This window comes from Stenella coeruleoalba (assembly GCF_951394435.1).
Source record: "Stenella coeruleoalba genome assembly, chromosome: 11".
Taxonomy (NCBI): domain Eukaryota; kingdom Metazoa; phylum Chordata; class Mammalia; order Artiodactyla; family Delphinidae; genus Stenella; species Stenella coeruleoalba.
Genome location: NC_137157.1, coordinates 67,547,506 through 67,565,215, shown reverse-complemented (window position 1 = coordinate 67,565,215; position 17,710 = coordinate 67,547,506). Strand labels below are relative to the sequence as shown.

Below are 17,710 nucleotides of genomic sequence, written 5' to 3'. Positions count from 1 at the left end.
TTTTATTCTCTGGTTTTATTTTTTTCCTTTGACTATTAAACATTCCCTGAGCATCTTCTCCCCACCAGGAAAGCACCCTTCTCCAAGCTCCATGAGCATTCCTGTTTTTCCTCGCTGATTCCACGATGCTGTTAATGTTCAGTTTCTGACGTCATTACCCTGGAAACAGGACCCTTTATGAAGGACTGCTCTGTTCATGAGTTTATAAAAGTGACTAAGAGAGGGTACACATTTTTCCAAGGGACCTTTATGAGTCAAGAAGGTGATGGTCAGTCACACAAGTCCAAGGACCTCTTCCCCTCACCATCCAGTCTGGCTTTATAACCCGTGTAGGTTACAACAAGGGAATAAGTATGGATCTTCTACAACAAAGAAGTATCCAAAGCCCCTCTCCCAACTGCTTCTATCACAGAAGCTACAAATTAGTGCCTCCGAGATACTGAATGATAATCCCTGAACTTTTATATATCACCTGTCTCTCATTCTGGTTGGCCTTTTTTTCCTATGATATTCTCCATTCTTTCCCTTCTCTCTCCCCTCAGGCCCTCTCTTCCACATTACCTGATCTTTTTCTGTATGTTATTCTATCTGCAGCAAAATAAAAGCATATACTAGAAAGAAACATAACATTTTCCAAACCGTTCCCTGTCTTGCTTTTCTTTCTGGGACCACATGAATTGCTATTTCCTTCAAAATCTTTTCTGCAGAATTTAGCCCTCAGTTTTTATTCTGTTTTCTCAACATCTGCAGCATTAATGGTTTGTACCACTCCTTTGGCACCTCTTAAATGTGGCCTCTTATTATTATTTATCTGTTGATGTCTGTTTCCTATTTCCCCCATAAGATGATGAGTTCCTTCCTAGAAGGCAGTAGCATATGTCTTCAGCATCTACTAAGGTACCCTCCACAGAGTCTATTCTGAGCACAGTAAATGTTTGGTAATGACGCTCACCTTTGTATTTGAATTTCTCTGGCTTGAGCTTTCTTAATTTGTTGTATGGTTGATTCTGTTTTCATTTTGAAGATTCAAGAGGGCAGGAGTGGTTTGAACTTAACAGTACCAGATGTTATAAACATTTTATTATATCTGGAAAAGTTTCCAATGTTCTATCGTACTTTGCAGTTTGGGTGTGCCAAATAAATCATTCAGGCAAGAGCTTCCATTACAAATATTATAAACCCTGTATAGTTGAATGATTTCAGGACAGGCAGAGTTATAATTTCCCTTCATATGATTTATATAAATTCTCTTCATAGAGAAGAAGTTGCACCTTCCCATGCAAATGAAGACATTATCATGACTTAGGCAAGGCTTTGATGATAATAATAGTAACAATTACTGAGTTCCTATTATGTACCAGGCATTGTGCTTAGTATCTAATAATCTCATGAAATGCTAACAGCTTAATAAGTACTGTTATTTTCTGCTTGTAAAGAAATTGGAGTTTAGAGAATTTAAACAACTAACCCAAGGTCACATAGCCAGTAGGTTTGGGAGCCAGCCCCGGATTAAAGTTCTTCAACCTTGCATATAATAGGAGATTGAAAATGTGTAATGATGATGATAAAATACTTTCTTAAACTCCTTACAAAGTTATATTTTTATAGAGCTATGTGTTCTATTGGAGTACATATTTTAAAATACATTTTTACCAATCTTAGTTTAAGAAGTTTGCCCAAGATCCTATCTCTCATGTGAAGCAGTAACTTAATAATGTTCACTATCACTATTTTAAAATACAAAATAAAATAATTTTGACATAACACATATAATTATAACTAAAACTTCTGGAACCTGTTATAAATATCACATAATTTTGCAAAACTATGAGCTGAGTATTACTATATTATTATGACACACTAAAACTTGGAATAAATTATAATAAAAATTATAATGGAATCTAGTATCCCTTGAAATTTTTTCAACATTCTTTCCATTTAAAGATGCAAAGGTTTCACTAGGTAGTATGTCTCTAAATAATACCTTATTTATGTAAGATTTTTAAATACTACAAAGAAGTCATAATAATTACAGTCTCTCCAAATCATGTCTTCTACAGCTATGGTTATATTTATATGTCTGATAAATGGATTCTGTTCAATGAGAATTTGATGCAATTATTTTTAAAGTCTTGAAATGAATGCTCAAGGATTATTGATCTGAATCACATCAACTAATGGTTTAATCAACAGGTCACCTACAAAGAGCAATGTGAATTCAATTGATATACTGCTGTGCTTGCACTGCAAAATGATTTATTTCTTTCCCTGGCTTAATTATAAAACTGTAAGAGATAGTCAATCATACATTGGACTTTTCTTAAGAATTTCATCAGAACTTTGTTTTTAAACCTTAATTAAATTGTTCTATAGAATAACCTACATGGAACCAAATTTGAGTATAACTGTGGTGCCTTAAAAACCAGGAGACTTAATCTAGAAAGTGTAGTTACCATAAATTACTGGCTCTGGGATCTACAGTTACATTTTCACATGCCTAGAATCCATTTAGGAAATCCCCATTGCCAATTCACTTAATGGCAGCATAACACTCTCAAAAAAATTTTAGCAGGTCTAAAATGTTAACAATTTATGCTATAATACCAGTATCTCCATTTTGTAGGAGAAAACTCTATTGCAGTTTTATAGGTCTTTGACTAATATGCAGTATTTCTTTTTTAATGCAGGTAAATGGTTTAACTATGGGATTATCTTTCTCGTCTTGATTTTGGATCTTAATATGTGGAAGAATCAGATATTTTATAAGCCTCATGAATATGGACAGTATATTGGCCCAGGGCAGAAGATATATACAGTGAAAGACTCAGAGAGTCTAAAGGATTTGAACAGAACCAAGCTATCCTGGGAATGGCGGTCCAATCACACCAACCCTCAGACTAATAAAACCTATGTTGAGGGAGACATGTTCTTACACAGCAGGTTCATAGGGGCAAGCCTTGATGTCAAGTGTCTGGCTTTTGTGCCAAGTCTGATAGCTTTTGTGTGGTTTGGATTCTTCATTTGGTTCTTTGGACGGTTTTTGAAAAATGAGCAAGGCATGGAGAATCAAGACAATACTTACACACGCATGAAAAGAAAATCCCCATCAGAACAAAGCAAGGACATGGGAATCACGCGAGAAAACACCCAGGCCTCAGTGGAAGACCCGTTGAATGACCCCCCCTTGGTGTGCATCAGGTCTGACTTCAACGAGATCGTCTACAAGTCTTCCCACCTAACGTCGGAGAACTTGAGCTCGCACTTAAATGAATCGACCAGCGCCACAGGGGGAGGCGACCCAGATCCAACGACTTCTAAAAGTACACCAACGAACTAGAACCGATTATTGGGGGATAGCACAAAGAGCAACCCTGGGTGTAACTTTCAAAAGTTAGTCTTTCCTTTTGTAAATGTTAAGGTTTACATAGCGTTAGGTAAAGAAATACAAATGATGCCACAACGGTGCTCAACATGCTTTTTCTAGGACTCATTGTTTTCTATTTGTATTATGATACCTGTGCCTACAGTATATCTAACAGTCCTCTAGAGATTGCTTTTTCACAGTTGTACAAGCTACTTACTGACTTTACAGCCTAGTAGATTAGCTGGTTACCCATGTATCTGATGTTCAACCATAGTGGTGCCTTGAGACATTAAACTTTTTAACTGTACCAGAAACGAAGTATGGAACAGTTCTCTAACCTGCTTCACATGGGTTTTTTTTATACAATTATTTTGATCTCCACTTGATGTCTGAGCAGGAAACAGATATAGCCAAGATGTGGCTCAGGAAGTATGTCTCGGTTTCTTATTCAGCAGCGGAGCTGGTGACTTTGACAGCTGGACTGCAGAGAAGCATTATGATTACCTTTGAATTTTTATTGGCTGTCTGCCAAACACAAATACAGATGCAGAATTCAGTAATAGGAGAGTGATAATCCATCATGGGTCACTACTTGTGAAATGTGACTTTCTCCAACCAGTAATTGCAATTAGATAATAATACCTAATTATGTTTTCCCAATTAAGGTAAATTGCTACCTGATTAAAAATCCTGCCCTTCACCTTTGGGAACAAAGGTTAAGATGCACAGTTAGGTGAACTCTCAAATTTATTGGCATTTACACAAAGCCCTAGAAAACCAAGAAACTGAAGTTTTAATTATGTGAGGGTTGCACAGCCTACCATTCACAATATTTGTACATCTTTCTGTAAATATGGTTGTTGACAGTGAAAATTGAAAAACATATGCCAACCCTGAGCAAGGGAACTCCTCTAAAAAATCATGCTGTGGAACTATGTAAGGTAGAAAAAAGGATGTGCATGAAAGAGTCTGTTTACTGGCTTGTTTTGTGTGTGTTTTGTTGTTTTTGTTTTCTTTTTTTAAGAACTAAACATCACACATTAATAAATCAGAATTATACATCAGTAATTATGTATTGTAGTTTTTTGTTTATAGTAGAAGAGATCAATTGTATCTTAGTTTAACAACAGTTCATTAATTTTTTTTTTTTAACTCAGAGCCAAGCAGGCTAAGAAATGGAATGCTCCCAACTTGCTTTAATTTTGTTCCGTAAATTGTGGTTACATGTTCCTTGAGGGGGTTGGGGAAGATCACTTTTAAGGCAAAATTATTTTCCTGTCACATACTGACATAGCTGTATTTTGTCTTTATGATTTTTTAAAACCTCTATTGTTTTGATCTATCTGCTTTTAAGCTTGCAGCATGTTAAATTTAGCATACATAATAGAACTGTGCATTTATCTGTCACTTGAGAGTCAGCTTTAATAAACATCTTTCTATGATTGTTTACTAGGCAATTGTAACCATACCCCTGCTGTTTATTTTACTTTTAATAGCCACACATGGGGTACTTAGAATCATAAGGATCTCTGACACTAAAATTGCAGAGATCAAGCTCACTATAGTAACCCACTGACCGTTCTGTACAAAGAAACTTACGATGTTATCCCTGACATGTAGGAACATTGACCATGACCAAATTTGCATAGTGGATGATTCAACTTTTGACTCTGGGACAAGTAAATAATGCCACTTAGGACTATATTTTTATTTATTCTGAAAGTCATTGTCTTGTAGAATGAAGATGAAAGTTGATTTAGAAAGTGGGTGTTATTATCAGTATGTAGTCCTTATGAAAATATTATTTGAGAATCTTTATGTGGCTTTTAAGGAAAAAGTGCTTCAATGAAGGATTCTAGTCAGCAGAAGTAAGATAGAAAACAAACCAACCAACCAATCTTAGAGCACTATGCTTATACATTTCAAAGGATTGACTAGAGAAATTGGCTATCAGCTGATATGAATATTTGTCTTTAAAGTTTCCATGAGTTTAGTATCAAATAGAATAATATCCAGGGATGACACGTTAATAGTCAAACAAGATTTGATCCTTCAAAGGCTTCCAATATTCAATTGTATAGACCAATCTTGACCTTTTTATCTATGTGTGGGTCTCCCTCCTTCTTTTGCTACCTCTTTTGTGTATTGCACATTCCTTTTGCAACTATTCCAACTAAAGATTAGAAAATGAAATAAAATCTAAGTCAAAATCTCACCCATCCATGTTTAGTCTCAGATCCTGAGACATATGTCACTGGACTATGACCCTGCAGAGCTTTATGAATACCAAAACTTTTGGACTATGGAGGACACTTAAAAAATGTGTAGTAAATTCAGAAACATTTTTAAAATTCAGAAAAATGGTGAGTTTAAAAGGAGGATTAAAAAATTACTAACCAAAATTCTAAAGAAAGCATAACAAATATGATGCCTTAATTGAAGTGATGCTTAAAGACTATAAACAATTATATATCTACTTTTCAGTAATTATAGTATTTCCTTTCATGCAGTTCAGAATCTGTACTTATTTGACACAATTTTAGTAACCGGCATCATAGACAACTTCATTAGTAGTATAAATTGAAAATTAAATAAACTCTATGATTTTATGCCTGATAATATATACCTAGACATAAATCCTTTCACCACGTGCTCATTTAAATTATATAGCCACAGTCAGTTATCCCATCTCCCCATGGTGGCTCCTTACCTGTCCACTTATCTTCTAGCACATCTAAAATCATCAGTGAATCCTATTAGAAATGCTAAGAATTATTTCCTCCTCATTTGTCCTAAGAGTCAGTCAGGCATAAAAATTTCCTGTCACTTTTATACCATCGGATTTCACAAGTAGTGTCCAATAGCACTATGAGCTGACAGTACAAGGAAAGAAGTTGTTCAACACAGACACTCAGATTTGAAGGTGCGAGTAGCACTGTCGTGTCTCACCACTGGGCTCTGGAGCAATTCTGTTACATTCTTTGGCTGTCCTGTGAGTCCCAACACAACCCAAAACAAAACATGAGAAAGGTAATGCTGACAAGCCTCTTATATAGCCTCTTCCACCAGAGGGCAGACAGCAGAAGCAAGAAGAACTACAATCCTGCAGCCTGTGGAACAAAAATCACATTCATATAAAGATAGACAAGATGAAAAGGCAAAGGGCTATGTACCAGATGAAGGGGCAAGATAAAAACCCAGAAAAAAAAGTAAATGAAGTGGAGATAGGCAACCTTCCAGAAAGAGAATTCAGAATAATGACAGTGAAGATGATCCAGGACCTTGGAAAAAGAATGGAGGCAAACATCAAGAAAATGCAAGAAATGTTTAACAAAGACCTAGAAAAATTAAAGAACAAACAAACAGAGATGAACAATGCAATAACAGAAATGAAAACTACACCAGAAGGAATCAATAGCAGAATAACTGAGGCAGAAGAACAGATAAGTGACCTGGAAGACAGAATGGTGGAATTCACTGCTGTGGGACAGAATTTAAAAAAGAGAATGAAAAGAAACGAAGACAGCCTAAGAGACCTCTGGGACAACATTAAACGTGACAACATTTGCATTATAGGGGTCCCTGAAGGAGAAGAGAGAGAGAAAGGACCAGAGAAAATATTTGAAGAGATTATACTCAAAAACTTCCCTAACATGTGAAGGGAAATAGCCACCCAAGTCCAGGAAGCACAGAGAGTCCCATACAGGATAAACCCAAGGAGAAACACACTGAGACACAGAGTAATCAAACTGGCAAAAATTAAAGACAAAGAAAAATTATTGAAAGCAACAAGGGAAAAATGACAAATAACATAAAAGAGAACTCCCATAAGGTTAACAGCTGATTTCTCAGCAGAAACTCTACAAGCCAGAAGGGAGTGGTATGACATATTTAAAGTGATGAAAGGGAAGAACCTACAACCAACATTCCTCTACCTGGAAAGGATCTCATTCAGATTTGATGGAGAAATCAAAAGCTTTACAGACAAGCAAAAGCTAAGAGAATTCAGCACCACCAAACAGCTCTACAACAAAGGCTAAAGGAACTTCTCTAAGTGGGAAACACAAGAGAAGAAAAGGACTTACAAAAACAAACCAAAAACAATTAAGAAAATGGTAATAGGAACATACATATCGATAATTACCTTAAACATGAGTGGATTAAATGCTCTACCCAAAAGACACAGGCTCGCTGAAGAGATACAAAAATAAGACCCATACATATGCTGTCTACAAGAGACCTACTTCAGACCTAGGGACACATGCAGACTGAAAGTGAGGAGATGGAAAAAGATATTCCATGCAAATGGAAATCAAAAGAAAGCTGGTGTAGCAATACTCATATCAGATAAAATAGACTTTAAAATAAAGAATGTTACAAGAGACAAGGAAGGAGACTACATAATGATCAAGGGATCAATCCAGGAAGAAGACATAACAATTATAAATATATATGCACCCAACATGGGAGCACCTCAATACATAAAGCAACTGCTAACAGCTACAAAAAAGGAAATTGACAGTAACACAATAATAGTGGGGAACTTTAATACCTCACTTACACCAATGCACAGATCATCCAAACAGAAAATTAATAAGGAAACACAAGCTTTAAATGACATAATAGAAAAGATAGATTTAATTGATATTTATAGAACATTCCATCCAAAAACAGCAGATTACACTTTCTTCTCAAGTGCTCACAGAACATTCTCCAGGATGGATCACATCTTGGGTCACAAATAAAGCCTCAGTAAATTTAAGAAAATTGAAATCATATCAAACAGCTTTTCTGACCACAAGGCTACGAGATTAGAAATCAATTACAGGGGAAAAAAACGTAAAAAACACAAAGACATGGAGACTAAACAATATGTTGCTAAATAACCAAGAGATCACTGAAGAAATCAAACAGGAAATGAAAAAATACCTAGAGACAAATGACAATGAAAAACGATGATCCAAAACCTATGGGATGCAGCAGAAGCAGTTCTAAGAGGGAAGTTTATAGCAATACAAGCCTACCTCAAGAAACAATAAACATCTCAAATAAACAATCTAACCTTACACCTAAAGGAACTAGAGGAAGAAGAACAAACAAAACCCAAAGTTAGTAGAGAGAAAGAAATCACAAAGAACAGAGCAGAAATAAATGAAATAGAAACAAAGAAAAAAATAGCAGAGATCAATAAAACTAAAAGCTGGTTCTTTGAGAAGATAAACAAAATTGATAAACCATTAGCCATTCTCATCAAGAAAAAGAGGGAGAGGACTCAAATCAGTAAAATTAGAAACAAAAAAGGAGAAATTACAACTGCAGAAATACAAAGCACCCTAAGAGACTACTACAAGCAACTCTATGCCAATAAAATGGACAACCTGGAAGAAATGGACAAATTCTTAGAAAGGTATAACATTCCACGACATAGCCAGGAAGAAATAGAAAACATGAACAGACCAATCACAAGTAATGAAGTTGAAACTGTGATTAAAAATCTTCCAACAAACAAAAGTCGAGGATCAGATGGCTTCAGAGGTGAATTGTATCAAACATTTAGAGAAGAACTAGCACCTATCCTTCTCAAACTCTTCCAAAAAATTGCAGAGGAAGGAAAACTCCCAAACTCATTCTATGAGGCCACCATCACCCTGATACCAAAACCAGACAGAGATACTACAAAAAAAGAAAATTATAGACCAATATCACCCATGAATATAGATGCAAAAAACCTCAACAAAATACTAGCAAACAGAATCCAAAAACACATTAAAAGGATCATACACCATAATCAAGTGGGATTTATCCAAGGGATGCAAGGATTCTTCTGTATATGCAAATCAATCAATCTGATACACCATATTAATAAATTGAAGAAGAAAAACCATATGCTCATTTCAATACATGTAGAAAAAGCTTTTGACAAAATTCAGCACCCATTTATGATAAAAACTCTCCAGAAAGTGGACATAGAGGGAATCTTCCTCAACATACTAAAGGACATATATGACAAACCCTCAGCAAACATCATTCTCAATGGTGAAAATCTGAAAGCATTTCCTCTAAGATCAGGAACAAGACAAGGATGTCCACTCTCAGCACTATTCAACATAGTTTTGGAAGTCTAGCCACGGGAATCAGAGAAGAAGAAATAAAAGGAATACAAATTGGAAAAGAAGAAGTAAAACTGTCACTGTTCACAGATGACATGTTACTCTACATACAGAATCCTCAAGATGCCACCAGAAAACTACTAGAGCTAATCAATGAATTTGGTAAAGTTGCAGGATACAAAATTAAAACACAGAAATCTCTTGCATTCCTATACACTAATGATGAAAAATCTGAAAGACAGTTTACAGAAACACTCCCATTTACCACTGCAACAAAAAGAATAAAATACCTAGGAATAAACCTACCTAGGGAGACAAAAGACCTGTATGCAGAAAACAGACACTGATGAAAGAAATTAAATATGATACCAGCAGATGGAGAGATATACCATGTTCTTGGATTGGAAGAATCAATATTGTGAAAACGACTATATTACCCAAAGCAATCTACAGATTCAATGCAATCCCTATCAAATTACCAATGGCATTTTTCCAGAACTAGAACAAAAAATCTTAAAATTTGTATGGAAACACAATAGACCCTGAATAGCCAAAGCAGTCTTGAGGGAAAAAACAGAGCTGGAGGAATCAGACTCCCTGACTTCAGACCATACTACAAAACTACAGTAATCAAGACAATATGGTACTGCCACAGAAACAGAAATATAGATCAATGGAAGAGGATAGAAACTTCAGAGATAAATCCATGCACCTATGGTTAACTCATCTATGACAAAAGAGGCAAGGATATACAATGGAGAAAAGACAGTCTCTTCAATAAGTGGTGCTGGGAAAACTGGACAGCTACATATAAAGGAATGAAATTAGAACACTCTCTAACACGAAACACAAAAATAAACTCAAAATGGATTAGAGACCTAAATGTAAGACCAGACTCTGTAAAACTCTTAGAGGAAAACATAGGAAGAACACTCTTTGACATAAATCACAGCCAGATCTTTTTTGATCCACCTCCTAGAGTAATGGAAATAAAAACAAAAATAAACAAATGGGACCTAATTAAACTTCAAAGCTTTTGCACAGCAAAGGAAACTACAAACAAGATGAAAAGACAACCCTCAGAATGGGAGAACATATTTGCAAACGAAGCAATGGACAAAGGATTAATCTCCAAAATATATAAACAGCTCATGCAGCTCAATATTTAAAAAACAAAGAACCCAATCCAAAAATGGGCAGAAGACCTAAATAGACACTTCTCCAAAGAAGACATACAGATGGCCAAGAAGCACATGAAAAGCTGCTCAACATCTGTAACTATTAGAGAAATGCAAATCAAAACTACAATGAGATACCATCTCACACCAGTTAGAATGGGCATCATCAGAAAATCTACAAACAACAAAAGCTGGAGAGGGTGTGGAGGAAAGGGAACCCTCTTGCACTGTTGGTGGGAATGTAAATTGATACAGCCACTATGGAGAACAGTATGGAGGTTCCTTAAAAATCTAAAAATAGAATTACCATATGACCCAGCAATCCCACTACTGAGCATATACCCAGAGAAAACCATAATTCAAAAAAACACATGCACCCCAATATTCATTGCAGCACTATTTACAATAGCCAGGTCATGGACACAACCTAAATGCCCATTAACAGACAAATGGATAAAGAAGATGTAGTACATGTATACGATGGAATATTACTCAGCCAGAAAAAGGCATGAAATTGGGTTATTTGTAGAGACGTGGATGGATCTAGAGACTGTCATACAGAGTGAAGTAAGTCAGAAAGAGAGAAACAAATATTGTATATTAACGCATATATGTGGAACCTAGAAAAATGGTACAGATGAACCGGTTTGCAGGGCAGAAATTGAGACACAGATGTAGAGAACAAACGTATGGACACCAAGGGGGGAAAGTGGCAGGGGGCGGGGGTGTGATGAATTGGGAGATTGGGATTGACATGTATACACTGATGTGGAAAAAATTGATGACTCATATGAACATGCTGTATAAAAAAATAAATAAAATTCAAAAATTAAAAAAGAAAGGTAACGCTAATAAACCACTCTTAGCTGCCCCTATAACTAATGGCTTATGATGCTACTGTATTATCTGACATTCACCCAAAATCTCAGCACCCCACCATTGCTTGTCACCTATCTGTCCTCACTGTGAACTGACCCTTATTTTAAATTAACACTCTTGGATACGCAACCCCAGTCTGGGTCTTGTGCTTTTATTGTCTTTTCTTCCCTCAGACAGTGAAATGGCTTCTCACTCTAGCTGGCCTGATTTCCTCCAGCTTTGTGTTTCAGGACACAACTCTAGCGTATTAGCCAGCCCTGCCCTTAAGAGGGGTAGAGCAATTGAATTCATTTCACAACAGATAAACTGACACTTTTCTCCTTGATCCCTATTTTCATTTTTAAAGATGTTTGTGTGCATGGGGTTGTGATTAATGAGAACAAAAATAGATAAGAGACTCGAGGTCATACATGTTTGGCTTACTACCATTTCGGCTGGACCAGAACTGTACTATAATTTGAACAATTAGAGAAGTTGAGATGTAGTATTTGTAGCTCACAAGTCACTCTTGTTGAAGATAATTGGAAAAAGCTGTGGATATTTATAATGGAAAGACAAGGTAAGGCAGATGGTGGAGAATGGATGGAAGCAGCAGCAAGGAAGACCTGGAAATGAAAAATGGCAGCTGTAGTGCAAATGAGCTTTAAAACTTCAGGGAGAGGAGGGACACGTTGTCAAAGGAGCTTCAACGTAAAGTTATCATGAGTGCAGTACTCCTACCTGTTAGGCAGGAGACTCAAAAACATATGTTCAACACAACTGAGGGGGTTACACAAAAGGTTGGTTGGTTGGTTTCTTAAGCATCCTTGCTTGCACTCAAGTTATGCCACTTCTGCCCCAGGGAGTGTGGTGAGACCGGGGAGAGGACGAGGTGTGGGACCTGGGAAACAAACTACAGAAGTAGGTGTGGGGAGAGTGGGCAACACGAGAAGAGAAGGACAAAATCAACACAACATTTCAGAGAGACTGCAGCATCCTTAACGGGAGAACACACACGAGGGCAGAGTCTGTCTGATAACATATTATCAGCAAATAAAAGCCGACACCTTGTAAATAAAAATATTTTGCAATAGACATTCTGAAAAATTTTAGTGAGAAACAAAATTAGATAGTATTATTACTAATTTAACATGTGTAAAATACCACCGATATTATTTTAATTGTGTGTGAAGTATCAGTTATTTTACTTCAGAGAATATAAAACACATACAAGGTATTTCATAGGTTTATTCTAAAGCTCTGTCCTCAACACAGTTTTTCATAAGGTCTTAAGTTTTTTAACACCAAATAATTGTGCTATTGGGCATTTTGAGGACTTAACCTGCATGATTGAGAAGGACCACTATAATTTATAACTGAGAACTACAGTAATAAAACAAATTTATAGATGTTCCTCATCTTAATAAATATCTTGCTCTATCTAGATCTTTGTTCAACCCTCATTAATATTATACCATTTTGAGTATTTTCTATGTGCAAACAAATTATCCCACTTAATCCTCACATTAACCATTAAAGGTAAGTATGCTTAGTTTCACCTTATAGATGATGAAACTGAGATTCAAAGAGGTTTCTTAACTTGCTCAAGGTCACGAAGCTGGCAAATGCAGAGTTAATGTTTGAACGCGTTTGTCTGACTCCAAAGCCCCATTATTTTCCATGACAATCCTTCATAAAGATCCAGCCAAACTAGAATGTCCGTTTCAAACAGGATCTTTGCTGAGAATAACCTGAGGAGCAGTTGTAAAATCATAAGATGCTTGATTTCTAGCCGTTTTTATCTCTCAAGAATCTAAGTTAAATAATTTCTAACAGCTGTCTGGAAGCAATTTACAAGTTAAATCATATGATCGAAAAGATAAGTCTGAATTAAATGGCAGAAGCATTCTGTTCATTGCCAGGTGTTCTGATTTAAGCTACATTTATGAAACCACAGCACAGATTTGTCCTAATACAATTTCCAGCATTGGCATTGGTTTCTTTCGTGGTTTCACTTTCCTGGGGGGAGGGGAAAGAATGGACCTCTGCACGTTTTGAATACATCCCCAGGCAGATGTCAGAAGAGTAATAGGTAGGCATGAATATTTAAACTAGGGAAAAATTGATTAGAGATTGGCCAGTGTTAGAAAGCATAATTTGAATATGGGCTCTGGAAACAACTATATTTTGAAGTAATCGTCCATAATTTATCTTTTAAAATCTTTACCAAGGTGAGCAAACTATACTGTGGTATAAACAAGCACTGATATTGAAAACATGTCCCTTGAACACTATGAACCTTAGTTTCTCATCCCCAAAATGGGAATAGCGCACAGAGTTTTTTAAGAGAATCAGCTTAGACTGTATCTGAACGCATTCTGTGAACTGCAGTGAGCCGTGCAGTTGGAAGGTAATATCACAGACGTGAGCTCCAGTTCCCTCCAGTGCTCCCCTTTCCAGGGAGCTCACTGGGCTTGCCTTCACCAACAGCTCCAGACACCCTTGAACATGGTTAGGCAGTTTGTTCCCAATTTTCTCTCTCTCTGTAGTTGTTTTGAACTCTACAAACTGCAATGTAATCCCTTTTCACTTTTAACGGAAGTTCATGTTCCTTAGTTTAAAGCAAGTGACTAAATTGTCTGAAATCAATGGCCATAATCCCTTGGAGCTGCTGGGCCAAACTTATTCCTCAAGGTTTCCTCTGCTCTACAGTTCTTCAATTATTTCCTTCCTTTTATGATTGCTTTACCAGCTTCTCTTATAGGGACTTTCTCATCATGCCAGTAATCCACCACCTTTCATAAATCCTGACGTGAAAGTGCTTGTGTCTTCACATTTAAATGAGAGCCAACACACACACCTGAGCCCCTGCCCTTCAGCATCTTCCGGCTGTATTTGGACGCAGTTGAGGTAGCCATTTCTGAATCAGGGTGTCACCCCAGCCTTGCCTTTTAGGAAGACCCCACCTCCATATCCCAGGGCATCGAGCTGACACCTCGGCCAAGCCATGGTGCTTTATAGAATGATATTTTCAAACAGGATGGTGGTTTTCCATTCAGCTTATAGGCTTATTTGCCTTGAATTCATTATTTTATCTGGATAGCCCTGTTGACTTCAATCTAACCAACACCAGAAAAGATCTGCAGTTTAAAATAGTCACTCTTGACTGAAACAAAATTTGTAAGATCGGAGAAAGAGCAATGGCCACATCAGGAACTCTAACACTTACTATTCAGATTTGATAACGATGAAATTACTATAAAATTATCCTTGAACGAATTATAATGTTTCTTAATTTTAAGAGCAGTATTTAGAGCTTGAAATATGCCAGAAAGCTGGGAGATCCTGCCATTTACATATCCAAATGGCTTCCAGTGGGAATAGATTGTATTTACTTTGTGTCTCACAGGTCTTCTCTCCTACTGTCTGTCATTATCACTTAGTGCCATGCAGAGATCTCATCGTCTCTCTGCAGGATAGCTGCAGTGTTGTCTTAACTGGTCTTCCCAATGCTCCCCTTATCCAGTGTAATCCATTTTCCACACATTTACCAGAACAATCTTTCCAGAGTCTGATCATATTACTTCACCTTTTCAGTTACCACTGATTGCTCAGTAGTGGTTTTTAATATTATTCTGCACAATTCCACATTCCCAATGCCTTCACGCAGTAAGATTTCATTTCTTGCTCATGTTGCCATTGAACTGGGTGTCCACTGACTGGCCTTCCATTCAGCCATGTGGGGATCCAACCTATTCCAACAAGCAGTTCCTTGAGTCTAAGTTTTCTGTGTATCTAGTTGGCTGGTGAGGAAAGAGAGAGGGTGAGTAAAATCTTACAGAAAGTTTTAGGAAGAGACCTGGAAGTGACATACATCACTTTCTGCATGCCGTTGGCCAGAACTCTGTTGCGGGGTCTGCCTAACTGCACGGGATGCTAGGAAACGCCTTCAGCTCTCTGCCCACAAAGGACAGGGACAATTGGGGTAATTTCTAGTCAGAGAAGCATTTAAAAAATATAAACTCAGCCAAGTCTCACATCTGCAAGTTCAAACTCAGTGGCTTTAGGATACAACAGCAGCTGAGCTGAGGTTTTTGTTTGTTTGTTTGCGGTACGCGCGCCTCTCACTGCTGTGGCCTCTCCCATTGCGGAGCACAGGCTCCAGACGCGCAGGCTCAGTGGCCATGGCCCACGGACCCAGCCGCTCCGTGGCATGTGGGATCTTCCCGGACCAGGGCACGAACCTGTGTCCCGTGCATCAGCAGGTGGACTCTCAACCACTGCATCACCAGGGAAGCCCTGAGCTGAGTTTTAAAAGTTCCATAGGTGACTGTCTCACAAACATCAACTTGGGGATCATTCATAAAATGCAGAATCCTCTCTGGCACTAAGGACCCTCTCTGACTCTTCCATGCCCAGAGAATTCTGATCATCCATCCATGTTGAACTACTTACTACTTTCCTAATGAGCCACTGTACCACTCAACTCTGCTATTGTCACAGTGTCTCCTGTTTGGAATCCCTTTTCCACCATGACACCTAGGATTAACTCAACTATCATCTCTTTTAAGTCTTTCTTCCCCTTCCAAAGTGAAAATTACTGCCCGTCCATAGTATTCCTACATGACCTACCTTTTATCTATCAAAGCGTCTTTAACATTCTCTTCCTTTTTAGGTTTGCATGTCTGTACCTCCTGTTCAATTATAAACTCCTTGATCTTGCATATAATGATGACGTGAGGTAAAATTTGATTGAATAACTATGTAGTGAAGCAATGTACTTAGAACTGACTCATTTGTGTAGCATAATATTCTCAAATTCTCTGATCCCCTTGATGATAAATATTGTAGGGGAGTGAACTCTGCCAAACAAACCCTTTCAGTTAGGTAGGAGGCAGAGTCATTATTTACATTTGATCTGGGGAGTGAGGGTACTCTAGAGAAACAGAACCAATAGAATATAGAGATATAGATGTAAGAGCTACAGATATGTACATACAGATATGAAGATTTATCATGAGGAATTGGTTCAAAAGATAATAGAGGCAAAGAAGTCCCACAGCTGCTCTCTGCAAGCTGGAGACACAGGAAAGTGGTGATGTAATTCAGTGTGAGTCTGAAGGCCTGAGAACCAACGGAGCTGATGCTACAAATCTCAGTCTGGGGACAGGAGAAGATGAAATGAGACATTCCAGCTCAATCAGTAAAGCAAGGAAGGAGGGACAGATTCCTCCCTCCTCTGCCCTTCCATTCTCTTCAGGCCGTCAGTGGATTGGATGATACCGAACCACGCTGGGGAAGGCAATCTACTGAGTCCACCAACTCAAGGGCTTATACCCTCTGGATACACTCCTACAGACACACCCAGATACAATATTTAACCCGAGCATCCCAGGCCCCCTCAACTTGACACATAAAGTTAACCAAAATCTAATTGAAAGGGAGCGTCACAGTTGAGCCAAAAAATGTGTACAAACTCTTCCTCAAGTAAAGGAGGCTCAAGATAGGAGCTAAGAACCAAACCAGGACAAAGCATGAGCGAAGAGAAACAAATCAGAGCGGCAACTGGAAGTCTATGTTCTAATCCTGAGACAGAGGTTCTAGATCTTCACCTGACAGGTCAGCTGCTTCTACTACAGATTAGCATGGGTGAGGTTACTGTGATATTGGGTAGGCAGTGACATGATGACTGACTGTGTATCCTGAGACGCTGTGTCTTAGAAGAAAGGAAATACACTACTTCATTCTATGTAACTTTGTGAGCAGTTCATAGCTCTCTGCAGATCCAAAGCACTCAGGGAATCCAGGGGCAGGGCACCACAGATTGAAGAGAGATGATGGAACAGTTTGCGGGATTTTACGTGTTGTTCTCTGGAAGCCAAAATTGGAAAAGAAACACAAGTCAGGAGCTCTGAAACTCAGATGAACTGTGATTATAGCAGTACTCCTATAACTTGTATCTCAGAATTCCTTAGAAGCCATTTACATATTGAAAACATCAATTATTCCTCCCATTTGAAATACGTAGTCCTTGTAATCAACTGCTTTGAGTCAATGTTCAGAATTATTCATGAAAGAGTTATATTTTAATGACCTTTGGTGAGAACCAGCAGCGGCATCCATTAATTTGATTAGTTTTGTATGGGCTGGAAGAGAAAACTGGCACACAGCGCTAACTGAATCAATAGGGTGGGGTCTAA

At 37.7% G+C, this 17,710-nt stretch overlaps 1 protein-coding gene across 2 annotated transcripts in view; it reads left to right on the top strand.

The window, feature by feature from the left end:
* Window positions 1-4,723, top strand: part of TMEM117 (transmembrane protein 117) — a 529,693-nt gene extending 524,970 nt beyond the window's left edge. For both annotated transcript variants that reach the window (XM_079938385.1, XM_079938386.1), the window contains one exon: window positions 2,688-4,723. In XM_079938385.1, the coding sequence (XP_079794511.1) occupies window positions 2,688-3,337 (650 nt within the window). In that variant the 3' untranslated portion in view covers window positions 3,338-4,723. The remainder of the gene's footprint in view (window positions 1-2,687) is intronic.
* The last annotated feature ends 12,987 nt before the right edge of the window (window positions 4,724-17,710 follow it).